This window comes from Hyperolius riggenbachi, chromosome 1, assembly GCF_040937935.1.
Source record: "Hyperolius riggenbachi isolate aHypRig1 chromosome 1, aHypRig1.pri, whole genome shotgun sequence".
NCBI lineage: Eukaryota > Metazoa > Chordata > Amphibia > Anura > Hyperoliidae > Hyperolius > Hyperolius riggenbachi.
Window position 1 is genome coordinate 122,548,002 of NC_090646.1, and position 13,456 is coordinate 122,561,457.

The 13,456-nt window shown below is 45.6% G+C and overlaps 1 protein-coding gene across 1 annotated transcript; it reads left to right on the top strand.

Moving 5' to 3' along the window:
• Positions 1 to 1,661: 1,661 nt before the first annotated feature.
• On the top strand, positions 1,662 to 12,566 carry CHRNA9 (cholinergic receptor nicotinic alpha 9 subunit). Its single transcript, XM_068268113.1, has 3 exons — positions 1,662 to 1,777; positions 3,120 to 3,652; positions 11,986 to 12,566. The coding sequence occupies exons 1-3, from the start codon at positions 1,743 to 1,745 to the stop codon at positions 12,564 to 12,566; spliced, it is 1,149 nt and encodes a 382-aa protein (XP_068124214.1). The 5' UTR covers positions 1,662 to 1,742.
• The last annotated feature ends 890 nt before the right edge of the window (positions 12,567 to 13,456 follow it).

Consider the following 13,456-nt stretch of genomic DNA (forward strand, 5'->3'; position numbering starts at 1 on the left):
GCACATGTTACCGACAGTAGACTACCGGCACCTGCTAGTAGTCTATGGGAATAGTATATGTGTTGCACTTTTATGCAGTGGGGAGTCGGGTTTTTGAATGCATGCAAATCATGGTTAAAAATTTGAATGAACGTGTGAAACCACTGAAAAGCATTTGGGGTTGATTCACTATAACAAATACTGTGCCTTATCAGAGTTAACATTCCTTATCAGAGTTATCATGCCTTATCAGAGTACCAAAGCGAGCGCTATGAACTTATGCCTGCTAATTGGCAATGATTATCATGTTTGCACACGTATGAAGGCACCCTTGCAGCAAATAATATCAGGTGTGCATTGCATTTCATACGTTTATCTGATCTTTTCTTGTTTGTTGAAGGTGTGGACTCAGCAAAGGGAAAATATGCTCAGATGTTATTTCGAGACCTGTTTGAGAATTACACCAATGCCTTGCGACCGGTGGAGGACACTGACCAAGCGTTGAATGTCACACTGCAGATTACACTTTCACAGATAAAAGATATTGTGAGTGTTGAGAGCATTAACTGGGATTGATTAAACTCATTATTAAAAGGAATGTATAGTGTTTTCACATAATTGTTTTATTTAGTTATTGTGTTAAAAATTTAAAAATAATACTACTGTGCCTTGCTTACATAAAAATTGTACAAATAAAATCCTTTGCTGTCCACTTGCTGGTTTGGCTGGTAAGGATATGTGAGCAGAAAGCTGCCTTGCTTTACTTCTGCAGTTAAAAAAAATGTTCAGACCTAACTGACCAATGACTAATTAATCTCATCCTCTATAGAGTTTTTTTCTTAATAACCACCAGTAACGCAAGATCTTCTAAATGTTTAAACAGGACCGGCCCTACCATGAACTGAATCACACAATTCAGGTCAGCAGACTGTAGAACGGCAGAGCCGTTTTTAACCACATGTATTCGTTATTTCTCTTCTGATGATCCAAGAGACATTTGCACATGAAAATGTCACATTGGGATTAATTCACTAAACCCTGGTAAAATTGCCATGTGCAAACAATGCACATTGCTATGAGCTATTAAGATTCAGTCTAGTTCCTAGACCTGTTACTTGCTATACCATATTGTTGGAATTAACACACACACACACATATGTATATATATATATATATATATATATATATATATACATATAAAGATATATATATATATATATATATATATATATATATATATATATATATATATATATATATATATATATATATATATATATATATCTTTATAGCCAATTAGCCATTTGTGTGATCATTCTTTTTCAGCCGGGCACATTACTGCTCTCTCAAGCCAGATATTTGGTGTATGTAAAATATTACAGCCGGCTGCTAATGGCCAACTCAGACTATGAATATTTAACATATTTACAGTAATGTCTAAATTTAGCTTTGCTTGGATAAAATCTATCTGCAAACTAATACAAAAAATAATCACATAAAGTTTAAAAAGTGCTTCAGGCAGAGCAGATCCTGGTGGTGGTCCAGGAGATAAGCTTGGATTAAAGGCCTAATTTTGGAACCGTAGTTTTACGTAGCCTTAACAACACTGTGAATGAAGATGTGACCGTTTGTATTCACTGCAGGATGAGAGGAATCAGATACTGACAGCCTACCTATGGATCAGGCTGAGCTGGCATGATTCATACCTGACATGGGACAAAGATGAATACGATGGTCTGGATTCTATCCGTATCCCAAGCAACATGGTGTGGAGACCAGATATAGTGCTATACAACAAGTAAGTACACAGCAGGATTACATAGCTTACTATTTTATTGCAGTAGGCTTCATTCTTTTACATAACTTTTGTGAGAATGTACTTGTGTTTCAGTACTGTAAAAATAGGGAAAACTACCTACTTTTGTTTTCATACCCATACCCCCTCCCGCCATCGCCACCTCTATTCTGTCAGCCTGTAATGGTATCTAGGATGATCATATGATCCTCGGGTTGCACACACTGAATTTGCATGTCTGCATGGCTTCGCAACACTTTATGGCCATAGATGGCAACATGTCCCTACAGATGCCATGATGTGTTCATGTCTAGGCAGTGTACATTCAATATGAGTGTGTACATGCAAGCACATGATCTTGCACATTAAGAAGCTCCCTGTGTCAAATTAGCCCAATGCACTCTCTATTGGATGGACATCGCTATAGGATTGTTGATGTGACGTGCTTATCTTAGTCTGTGACAAGCAAGTGAAATTCTAGTATGTGCAAGAAGTCCATTGGGAAGAATAAAAAAATAAAAATTAAAAAAAAGATTGAAGGCATCTTTACTTTGTACCCCGGTGACTACACCAAAAACCTATGGTCCACCTGCAGCTATAGGTAGCTTCTATCTGGTGAGCGGTCCCTGTATGGGGATTGGGGGGATTCGGGCAGGGATTCACCTGTGATGGCATCATCTGCACCAATCTCACAGGGATATTGTGGTGTAAATTGATCCAAACAATATAACCCTATGTGGAAAGCATTTCCTTATTGCAGAAACGGCCTTATGTGACGTGAGATCCCGAGAGCAGCACCCCTGATTATTATTCAGTGTATGACCCACCTGAAGGTTGAGGTGGTGATGATCTGGTGAGCGTTATAGATAATGGGGACGTTTGTGGTATCTCACCCAGACTGGCATTCAATCATCACTGGCACGGGTTTTATGGTTCAAAAGTGTATACATCTATCCAGATGTTATTACCCCATGCATTGCAGAGTTCAAGTTGTAGAGCGCAGCAGTATATATAATCTGAGAACAATCATTGGAAGCCTGCAGAGATCACACATCTTCAGATTTATACAGAACTAATAGACTTTGGCGCAGTGGGTTTTTATTTAAAACTCTGTGTCAAGGAGGGTACATAAGCTCACTGCCAGCAGCTGGACCTTACTTACCCAGATAGCATAAAGTGTGTTATGTGTGCAACGCATACACATTCACATTGCTTGCATTAACACAGGTAACATTTCTGTATATTCTGTATGTGCACAGCTATTTTGTTCCTTACATCACACCTGCTATTCTCTGAAGATAGAAACATGTGCTTCCTTAATATTTTCCATGTCTTTATTTCACAGGGCTGATGACGAATTTTCAGAACCAGTAAACACAAACGTTGTCCTGCATTATGATGGCAAGATCACATGGGATTCACCCGCTATCACTAAGAGCTCTTGCGTAGTGGATGTCTCTTATTTCCCATTTGATGACCAGCAATGTAACTTGACCTTTGGCTCCTGGACTTACAATGGGAACCAGGTGGATATAATAAACGCAATGGACACCGGAGACCTGTCTGACTTTGTTGAAAATGTGGAATGGGAAATGCATGGCATGCCAGCGGTGAAGAATGTCATTACATACGGCTGCTGCTCAGAGCCATACCCCGATATCACCTTCACTCTGATCCTCAAGCGGAGATCTTCCTTCTATATATTCAATCTGCTCATCCCATGCCTGATGATATCGTTCCTGGCTCCGCTAGGATTCTACCTCCCGGCGGACTCCGGGGAGAAGGTCTCTCTAGGAGTCACTGTGCTTTTGGCACTGACTGTTTTTCAGTTAATGGTGGCTGAAAGTATGCCTCCTTCAGAAAGTGTGCCATTAATAGGTTAGTAATCCATTAAACCTAAACGACAATTATGCCTGAATACTCCTTAATTCTGCTCAGTAAAGCAGTTCTAAATAATAAAATGACTGCATGCCATAAGCTATGGTGACTTGACCAGTTGGCCTACTTTTTTCTCCAACTCCTACTGGCTCTGCAGGATCTAATGGAATGTTATGTTTGTTACCTTGTGATATGTAATATACCATTAACTACTACAGAGCTAGAAGGTCAGGAAGGGGAGCCTTGTCCTCAATAACCATTATTAAAGGATACCCGAGGTGACATGTGCCATGATGAGATAGACATGGGTATGTACAGTGCCTAGCACGCAAATAACTATGCTGTGTTCCTTTTTTTTTACTTTCTCTGCCTGAAAGAGTTAAATATTAGGTATGTAAGTGGCTGACTCATTCCTGACTCAGACAGGAAGTGACTACAGTGTGATCCTCACTGATAATAAATTCCAACTATAAAACACTTTCCTAGCAGGAAATGGCTTCTGAGAGCAGGAAAGAGATAAAAAGGTTCAATAGTTCAAATTTTAGCTCTGGCATACTTCAATGAATGTGTCATTGAGCAAAAACAATAAAACAGTTAAAACTCAAAAAGTAGATTTAAACATAAAATAAAACTGTGGAATATCTTAAGTCATTTTTAGGAGAAGGAAGATAGATACAATAGTTTATCACATTAGTCTATTTTCGCTTCGGGTGTCTGTCCTATAAGGTAGAAAATGTAAGCTCCTGGGGCAAAACTGCATCATTACATTGTATTGTAAATGAATATTGTCACGGACGGTTGCGGGGCCGCAGGCGCGTCCTGGAACCGCCCGTGAAGAAAAAGCAATCGCACTCGATTCCCTGCATCGATTGCGCTTCAAATCGGTACAATCTGGGTTGAGTGTGTAGGGACAGCTGAAGTCCTTTTCTTAGCAAAGAGAGCACCATCCTAAAGGCTGGATGGCTCTTTTGATATGCTAATGAGCCTGAGCCTAATCTGCCCCAGAGAGTCCCTGGCTTCAAGCTGTGCTGATGGCCCATCCATCAGGTATAAGGTGACAAGCACCATGGCAGGAGCAATCTAGTTGGGCTAAAAGCCAGACCCACTGGCTCATTCCCAGCAGGGGAGGCGACACCTCGCTGGCTGCTCCAAACTTCAAAGAGCCTTTGCCTGGGAATAACCTGAGTCTCATAGCAAATCCATAACTTCCCAGATCTGTCATATTTCTGGGGTTCCTGAGATGGCAGCTTCGCCAAACGTGGGGGAAGTGTAGCATGAGCCCCGGTGCTGGTTCTGAGGAAGTTTCAGAACATTCTGAGGTAAGGACTGCCAGTTAGGCAGTTTGAAAGTGCCTGATGATACCACAGGGGTCCCACCCCTCATGTCTGGTATCAGGGCGCTGGGTAAATCGAGACAGACCTGAAAATGTTAATAAATCTGCCCTGACCTGTACGGTTCGGTGAGATAGAGCCCATATATGGGTAGATATGATTTCTAGCCCCCAGGATAAGGGGAGGGCTCATCTCATCTTCTAAGGGGGTATATGGCTCCCCGCCCTCACTCCCTCCTACTGAAGCAGGGGCATAAGAATGGCAGAGGACCCAAACTCAGTGTCCTCCACACTGAAACATCTTGAACTCATGAGATGCCAGCTTGAGGATATGCTGGCATCCACCTGGTCTGAACTCTGAACTCAAATTGAAACCCAGAACTCTGTTTTCCCACAAAAAGGACAACTTTCCAGGAACTAAGTATTTTTCTCCCTTCTTTTATTTTTTATACTGGCTATTACTGTCTTAATAATTGTGATAATTAATAATTGTCTGTATATATTAATTATTTATATTGCGTGAATAAACGACTTTCTCCAAGTCATTCACTTTCCGCTACCCTGCTTATCAGCACACACAGAACTGATCCCGGGTCTCTGAAGATACGCTACTGTTTGTTTGTTGTTGGCTAGACAGAATATCGTGTGTTTAACCGTTTTATTCGCAGGATTAGTCAGTCAGTTAGTGGGCCCCACGGTCCCATAGTAACCGCGGTGGTGGCAGTTTACTCTGAACCAGTAGGTGACGTTGTAATTACCCGTGTCTCACAGGCTCCCTTCGGAGTTGTCTGCGGCTAATTCTTAACGGTTCCTGCGCATTGACTGCGACCAGAGTTCGCACGATCTGTGCGCTGGCACCGTTTAGAAGGCTAAGTGCGGTCAGCCACTGAGGGCTCCTGTGACAGTGTTAGGCAGCGGTTGGGACCTGTGTTGTGCTGAAAGCATCTACGATAGCGCTAGCGCTATCAAGAAACGAACTAATTCGTTGGTGTAGCTGGAAGGCAATATATTTTTTTTATATATACAGAGAGACTGTGTAGCCAGTACCCCTCCCCAAAAGTTTTATTTTATTTGGCGTGGAAATGTCCGGGAACTACAAGAAAATGTGCCTGGCGGACCTGCAAAATCTTTGCCAAGAGAGAGGCATTGATGTCGGCCGCAAGAAACAAGGGGACCTGGTAACGGAATTGTTTCAATGGGATACCCAGCAACTGCAGGAGCTGGATGTGTCTGCTGAGGTAGACGCTGACCCATCTGACTCAAGGCAAGGGGAACCAGAGACTGAGAATCCTGACCGTACAGAGGTTGTGCATCCTGAGGGCCCTGCATCAACAGTTACGCAGGAGAATGTCAGTGTGGACCCCAACCCCAAAGTTTCTGAAAATACTCGCCCGGAACTGGCCAGTACTGGACTGTCCAGGGGTGCTGACCCGGTAATGCAGCAGGCATTACAAAAGCTGATGGAGACTGACCTGGACAAGTACATGCAGTACATGGAGGCACGAGAGGAACGGGACCGCCAATCTGCAGAACGCCACGCGGAGAGGGATGCCGCTGAGCGAGAACGGGAGCGCCAACGACAGCATGAGCTAAACATGGCAAAAGTGCAACAGGCCAGCCGGAGTTCACCGCCCAGTCTCCCTGCTGAAGGAGCTGCACCACCCGTAAGTGCAAAATTTAAATTTGCTAATATTGAAAAAGACACAGACATTGACTTGTTTTTGCGGTCTTTTGAAAAAGCATGCCGTCAGTATCGTCTGTCCCAAGACCAGTGGGCCAGACATCTGACACCTTTGCTGCGCTACAAAGCGCTTGATGCCTTCGCAGAATTGCCTGCGGAGAAGGATAATGATTATGCTGCTATAAAAGACGCTATCATTACTAAGTACCAGCTGACGCCAGAAGCCTATCGGAAAAAGTTCAGGGCCTGGCAGAAAAAGCCTTCTGATTCGTACCGAGATGTGGCCAGCAGCTTGCTCACCACACTCCGCCAGTGGACACTAGGCCTCACCAAAGGGTCTTATGATGTCCTGGAGGACTTGATAGTCCTGGAACAATTTCTGAACATTTGCCCTGCTGATGTACGACAGTTTGTGTTAGAACGCAGGCCGGCTTCAGCCACTGTCGCTGCAGACCTTGCTGAGACTTTTGCAACTACCCGGGTGGCTGATACCCGCAGAACTGTCCCATCCAGCTGGAGAGGAGGTCAGCCCAATACCTCGGCAGACCCTCCTGCCCCTGTGAGCCGTCCGCCACAGAGGCCACCCAGCGCAGCTGCTGCACCCAGGCCTGCAGCGCCTGGAGAGGTCACCTGTCACTACTGCCGCCAGCCCGGACACATGAAATTCGACTGTCCGGAGCGGAGACAGACACCACCAGCACCTGGATCATCTGCATCACCTGCACCTCACCCACAGCAGAGGCAGCCCGCCAGCGAACCACAGCCTGGATCATCAGATTTTGTCCTGTTTGCCCGCGGAAAGGAAATCCGCGACCAAACCGACCAGCAGCAACTTGTTAGAGTGAATGGCAAAGTTGTCACCGGATTTCGAGACACCGGAGCTGACATCACGTTAGTTCACTCACATCTTGTGCCAAAGGAGAGCATCAGCTCCAGCCGATCCCTTGCCCTTACTGGAGTAGAGGGCACCCTTTTTCACATAGCCCACGCGACAGTGAAGCTGGATTGGGGAGTGGGAGGAATCCAAGAAAGGGTTGTTGGGGTTATGAAGGATCTCCCAGTCCCTGTGTTGCTGGGGACTGATTTGGGCAAGCTTGTGTCCTACTATGAACCTGCCACGACCGCCTTGTCGCTCACGGGAGGAGACGGACTCTCCGCCCACCACCAGGTACTTTATACACTTGGGGGAGCACCAGGGGGAGGCGGGTTGAATGTGCCCAGTTCAAGGGTACCAGGTTCAATAGTGCCTGCTTCAAAGGCACCTGAGTTTGATGTACAGACTGTCTGTTGTGATGATGCTGTAACTGTACTTGAGTTTACTGTACAACCTGTCTGTAATGAAAAAATGTCTATACCTGTCAATGTCATTACTGCATGCAATGATGATTTGAGTAATGTCCGTCTGTGCCATTCTGACAGTGTACCTGTGCTAGCAGTACCGCGCAGCTGCACTGCTCAGAACCCGAGCTCAGAACAGGTGGAGGGGGTTCCGGCCTCCTCCCCCTCCTCTGACCACAGGGATGAGACCTTTCAGCCGCTGGCCTCGTGTGACATGAGCCAGTTGGCTGAAACTGACAGCGCCGTATTCTCAGCCGCACTACAAAGTGACCCAAGCCTGAAGGTGCTCAGGCAGCAAGCCGCTGAGCCCCTCGCAGACGGGGCCGCTTTCAAGGTGTACTGGGAAGGTGGGAGACTGTACAGTGAGTCTGTACAGCCCCCTACAGGTAGATCCCACGCGAATACCAAATGGCTTGTGGTCCCGAGTGCGTTCAGGGGACATGTGCTGAAATCCGCACATGGTAATCCTCTGACAGGGCACTCAGGGGTCCGCAAGACACTTGCCGGTATTCGGAAACAGTTTTATTGGCCCCGGATGAACAGGGATGTAGCAAACTACTGCAGAGCATGTGCCGTCTGTCAGGAGCTGGGAAGGTCCAGGGATCCCCGCGGGGTTCCCTTAGGTCCACAGCCACTTAGCAGGGGAACCCCGCGTGGGCTGGCTGTTGACCTAACCAACCCACTGTCCGTTGTCAGCAGTCCCGGCAGACACCACGTCCGACTGCAGTGGCGCAAACGCCCTGTCCAGAACGGTCCATGTCGGGTCAACCCTGAGGGTAGCAGACCGCGCCCGGTCCAGAGAAACCGAGCCACAGGCTCCAATAGGTTTTCCCGCCGCACCGGCAACCCGAGACCCGTCAGCCAGGTTGGCCGACACGCAGCGGGCAGCCGACCCCAGGACGCCAACGGGGAACTAGATCAGATCTCGCAGGTTAGCGGCAACGACACACATCTTGCTGATGAATGTCTATCTGCCTTCTCCCCAGGGAGGGCTGTCACGGACGGTTGCGGGGCCGCAGGCGCGTCCTGGAACCGCCCGTGAAGAAAAAGCAATCGCACTCGATTCCCTGCATCGATTGCGCTTCAAATCGGTACAATCTGGGTTGAGTGTGTAGGGACAGCTGAAGTCCTTTTCTTAGCAAAGAGAGCACCATCCTAAAGGCTGGATAGCTCTTTTGATATGCTAATGAGCCTGAGCCTAATCTGCCCCAGAGAGTCCCTGGCTTCAAGCTGTGCTGATGGCCCATCCATCAGGTATAAGGTGACAAGCACCATGGCAGGAGCAATCTAGTTGGGCTAAAAGCCAGACCCACTGGCTCATTCCCAGCAGGGGAGGCGACACCTCGCTGGCTGCTCCAAACTTCAAAGAGCCTTTGCCTGGGAATAACCTGAGTCTCATAGCAAATCCATAACTTCCCAGATCTGTCATATTTCTGGGGTTCCTGAGATGGCAGCTTCGCCAAACGTGGGGGAAGTGTAGCATGAGCCCCGGTGCTGGTTCTGAGGAAGTTTCAGAACATTCTGAGGTAAGGACTTCCAGTTAGGCAGTTTGAAAGTGCCTGATGATACCACAGGGGTCCCACCCCTCATGTCTGGTATCAGGGCGCTGGGTAAATCGAGACAGACCTGAAAATGTTAATAAATCTGCCCTGACCTGTACGGTTTGGTGAGATAGAGCCCATATATGGGTAGATATGATTTCTAGCCCCCAGGATAAGGGGAGGGCTCATCTCATCTTCTAAGGGGGTATATGGCTCCCCGCCCTCACTCCCTCCTACTGAAGCAGGGGCATAAGAATGGCAGAGGACCCAAACTCAGTGTCCTCCACACTGAAACATCTTGAACTCATGAGATGCCAGCTTGAGGATATGCTGGCATCCACCTGGTCTGAACTCTGAACTCAAATTGAAACCCAGAACTCTGTTTTCCCACAAAAAGGACAACTTTCCAGGAACTAAGTATTTTTCTCCCTTCTTTTATTTTTTATACTGGCTATTACTGTCTTAATAATTGTGATAATTAATAATTGTCTGTATATATTAATTATTTATATTGCGTGAATAAACGACTTTCTCCAAGTCATTCACTTTCCGCTACCCTGCTTATCAGCACACACAGAACTGATCCCGGGTCTCTGAAGATACGCTACTGTTTGTTTGTTGTTGGCTAGACAGAATATCGTGTGTTTAACCGTTTTATTCGCAGGATTAGTCAGTCAGTTAGTGGGCCCCACGGTCCCATAGTAACCGCGGTGGTGGCAGTTTACTCTGAACCAGTAGGTGACGTTGTAATTACCCGTGTCTCACAGGCTCCCTTCGGAGTTGTCTGTGGCTAATTCTTAACGGTTCCTGCGCATTGACTGCGACCAGAGTTCGCACGATCTGTGCGCTGGCACCGTTTAGAAGGCTAAGTGCGGTCAGCCACTGAGGGCTCCTGTGACAAATATCATTTTTTTTTTAAATTAACACAGTTTTTGTGATAGAGGCTGCAGTAGCTTGGGCTCAGTTTTGATAAAACTGTAGTTTGATACAGTACTTCTATATATCCCAACCACATCAGTGCATTTTTAATAAGACTTCCTAAATACAGGGGACACCCAGACAGTAACAGCAGTTTGCTTTTATTTGCTATCTTGCTTGTATTCTCTCAGTGTAACGTAACTTGCATGTGTCAGGTTAATCTCTTCTCTCCCTGTGCCACTTGTCATGTGACTGTGGAATGCCAATAATGGTTTGTTTATCCCCAATTCCTCCAACCCACAGGTGAGCAGCATGATGCTACCACAATAAAGCTATTGAAAACCTTGTAAAAAGAGTGACAAAAGTGCCCCTGTGGTGTACTTACATCGGAAGGCCTGAGCCTCTGGATCCTAAAGAGGCTCCCCCTGTCCTCTTTATGGGTGTAACAATAAAATTATGTGCCCCCCCATGTTTACACTCCTTCCCATGCCTCAACTTGGTGACCCTCACAGCCTGGGGCCCACCTTGCATGGGTCCTAAAAGAAGTGTGGCCATCTGCAGTGGCGTAGCAATAGGGGGTGCAGAGGTAAGAAGCGCATCGGGGCCCTTGTGCTAGAGGGGTCAACCCTCAACCACAGTATTAGCTCTTTATTTTTCCTGTGCTGATAATATTCACTTCTATAGATGTCTTGAATAGTATTAATCATTAACAAACTGTTCTCCATCCCCTTCTTGCACCTCTGACACTGTGGTTGACCTATATTGGTTTTGATGAACCATATGAATTGTCATGTCTAGCATGCTTGGGGGGCCCCTAATGCAAAACTTGCACCGGGGCCCATAGCTTCTTAGCTACACCACTGGCCATCTGGGACGCTCTGTGGTTGCAGGAGCAGCTCCCCTATAGTTGTGCCCCTGGGCACTTTGAAGCAGGGGGTCAAGTAGAAGTGGGGAGATGATCAAAATGGGGGCTGGGGGAGGGATATGTAGACATAGGACATTATTAAATTAACATTTTCTCCTGAGTTTTCTCCCAAGAGATAATTTTTCATAATATCTAAAAAAAAATACTTTTCAGCACTTAGTAATTGTAATATCAGACTAATTTTTGAGTACGGTATTTTTTTTATTGCAAATGTTTAAAAATATCTCCTTGGAGAAAACTCAGGGGAAAAGTTGATAGGATAGGCCATTGATATATTTGAATTTGACCCTGAGGTCCTCTGTCTACACCCCTGCTTAATTAAACATTTCCTGCAATACATTAGCACAGGGTAAGTGTGGGGGCATTGGGTGGTCATGTTTTTGTTGTAGCTATGGAAATGCATCATTTAACTATTGATATGTAACATTTTATAAATATTATGAGGTAAACATATGTTGACATTTTTCAGTAAAAAAACATCAAATGATAGATATACTAAAGAAAGAGAACATAAATTCGTATTCACTACACACTTATGTTTGTGGTCTATGAAGCGTATTCTGTATAGCAGACAGATTCTAATGTTCTGATCTATTCCAGGTAAATACTACATAGCCACAATGACCATGATTACAGCTTCTACAGCCCTGACCATCATCATCATGAATATTCACCTATGTGGGGCAGAAGCAAAGCCCATCCCTAACTGGGCCAGGGTCGTCATCCTCAACTACATGTCCAAGATATTTTTTGTTTATGATGTAGGAGAGAATTGCATCAGTTCCCAGAAGGAAAGTGACAGCATTTCACAGGACAGCGTTCATTCCTATGAAGACTATGACAAGGAGCAGGTCTACGACACCTTTAGGCGCCCACTCTCTTGTGTGGGTAACTTTGTCTATGACGTTGATATCCATGCAAAGCTCAATGGCGGCGCAGTTGGCAATAAGGAAGGGCAGCACGACATCCCCCATCATGAGTACTGCAACCACTGCATTCACTACAGAGTTCTGGCAAGTAACATTGAATACATCACCAACTGGTACAAAGAGCAGAAGTCCATCAACCTCACGGGAATTGAGTGGAAGAAAGTGGCCAAGGTGATGGACCGCTTCTTTATGTGGATCTTTTTCACTATGGTCTTTTTTATGAGCATTCTAATCATTGCAAAGGCAGTGTAATGTAAGCAATGTAACCTAAGCTTAGTCATGAAAAAAATAGATAAGGAGGTTGGTTCAGTAAACTATGTTAAAGTGTACCAGCGTTGAACTGAAAGGTAAAAAAACAGATACTAACCTAAGGAAAGCTAAAGGCAGCCATACACTGGTCGATTTGCCATCAGATTCGACTAACAGATAGATCCCTCTCTGATCGAATCTGATCAGAGAGGGATAGTATGGCTGCCTTTACTGCAAACAGATTGTGAATCGATTTCACCCTGAAACCGTTCACAATCTGTGGTGGTGCCGCCGCTCCCCCTCCCCCCCCCCGCATACATTACCTGCTCCGCCGGCGCGACTCCCCAGGTCTCCGCTACCTTCTCCTCTGCTCTGGTCTGGTCTCCGGGTCCGGCATGCTTCACTTCTTCACTGTCTGGGGGAAGTTTAAAGGGGTTCTTCCGCGAAGTAGGAAAAAAATAAAAAGTGGTTTATTTATAAACTATTAAAAATCCTCTTCAAATAGTGCGAAAAGTGTTTTTAAAAAATGAATAGTTTCATCAAAGTAACACGTAATGTAATCAGTGACAGATGTCGGCCAGGGAGGCTAATCCATTTGTTAGGGGGTTTTTTTGTACTATAATATCACAAACATAACTGCTGCGTACCTAGTTGACAGTTCTGTAGTCCGTTGCTGTCAGGAATGGCTCTTACAATTAGAATAACGGCTGTTATCTCCCGGAGCTCTGCGCAGTTATTTATTTTAGTTTCACAGAGAGAGGTCCCCGGAAGCAATGAATCAGGCAGAGGGAAGGCAGCTGATCAGTGAGAACGTAATTTGTTGACGTCGTTGCCCGGCAACCAGACTACGGCGTGTATGCAGAATCCTCTTTATCTCCTGAAAGCGAGTGATC

What these genes read in the sequence shown, in the direction of transcription:
- CHRNA9 (XM_068268113.1), top strand. Translation starts at nt 1,743, where the DNA reads ATGGTGTGGAGACCAGATATAGTGCTATACAACAA. An exon ending in GATATAGTGCTATACAACAA is followed by an intron (nt 1,778 to 3,119) that starts GTAAGTACACAG and finishes TTTATTTCACAG; the next exon opens with GGCTGATGACGAATTTTCAG. An exon ending in AGAAAGTGTGCCATTAATAG is followed by an intron (nt 3,653 to 11,985) that starts GTTAGTAATCCA and finishes GATCTATTCCAG; the next exon opens with GTAAATACTACATAGCCACA.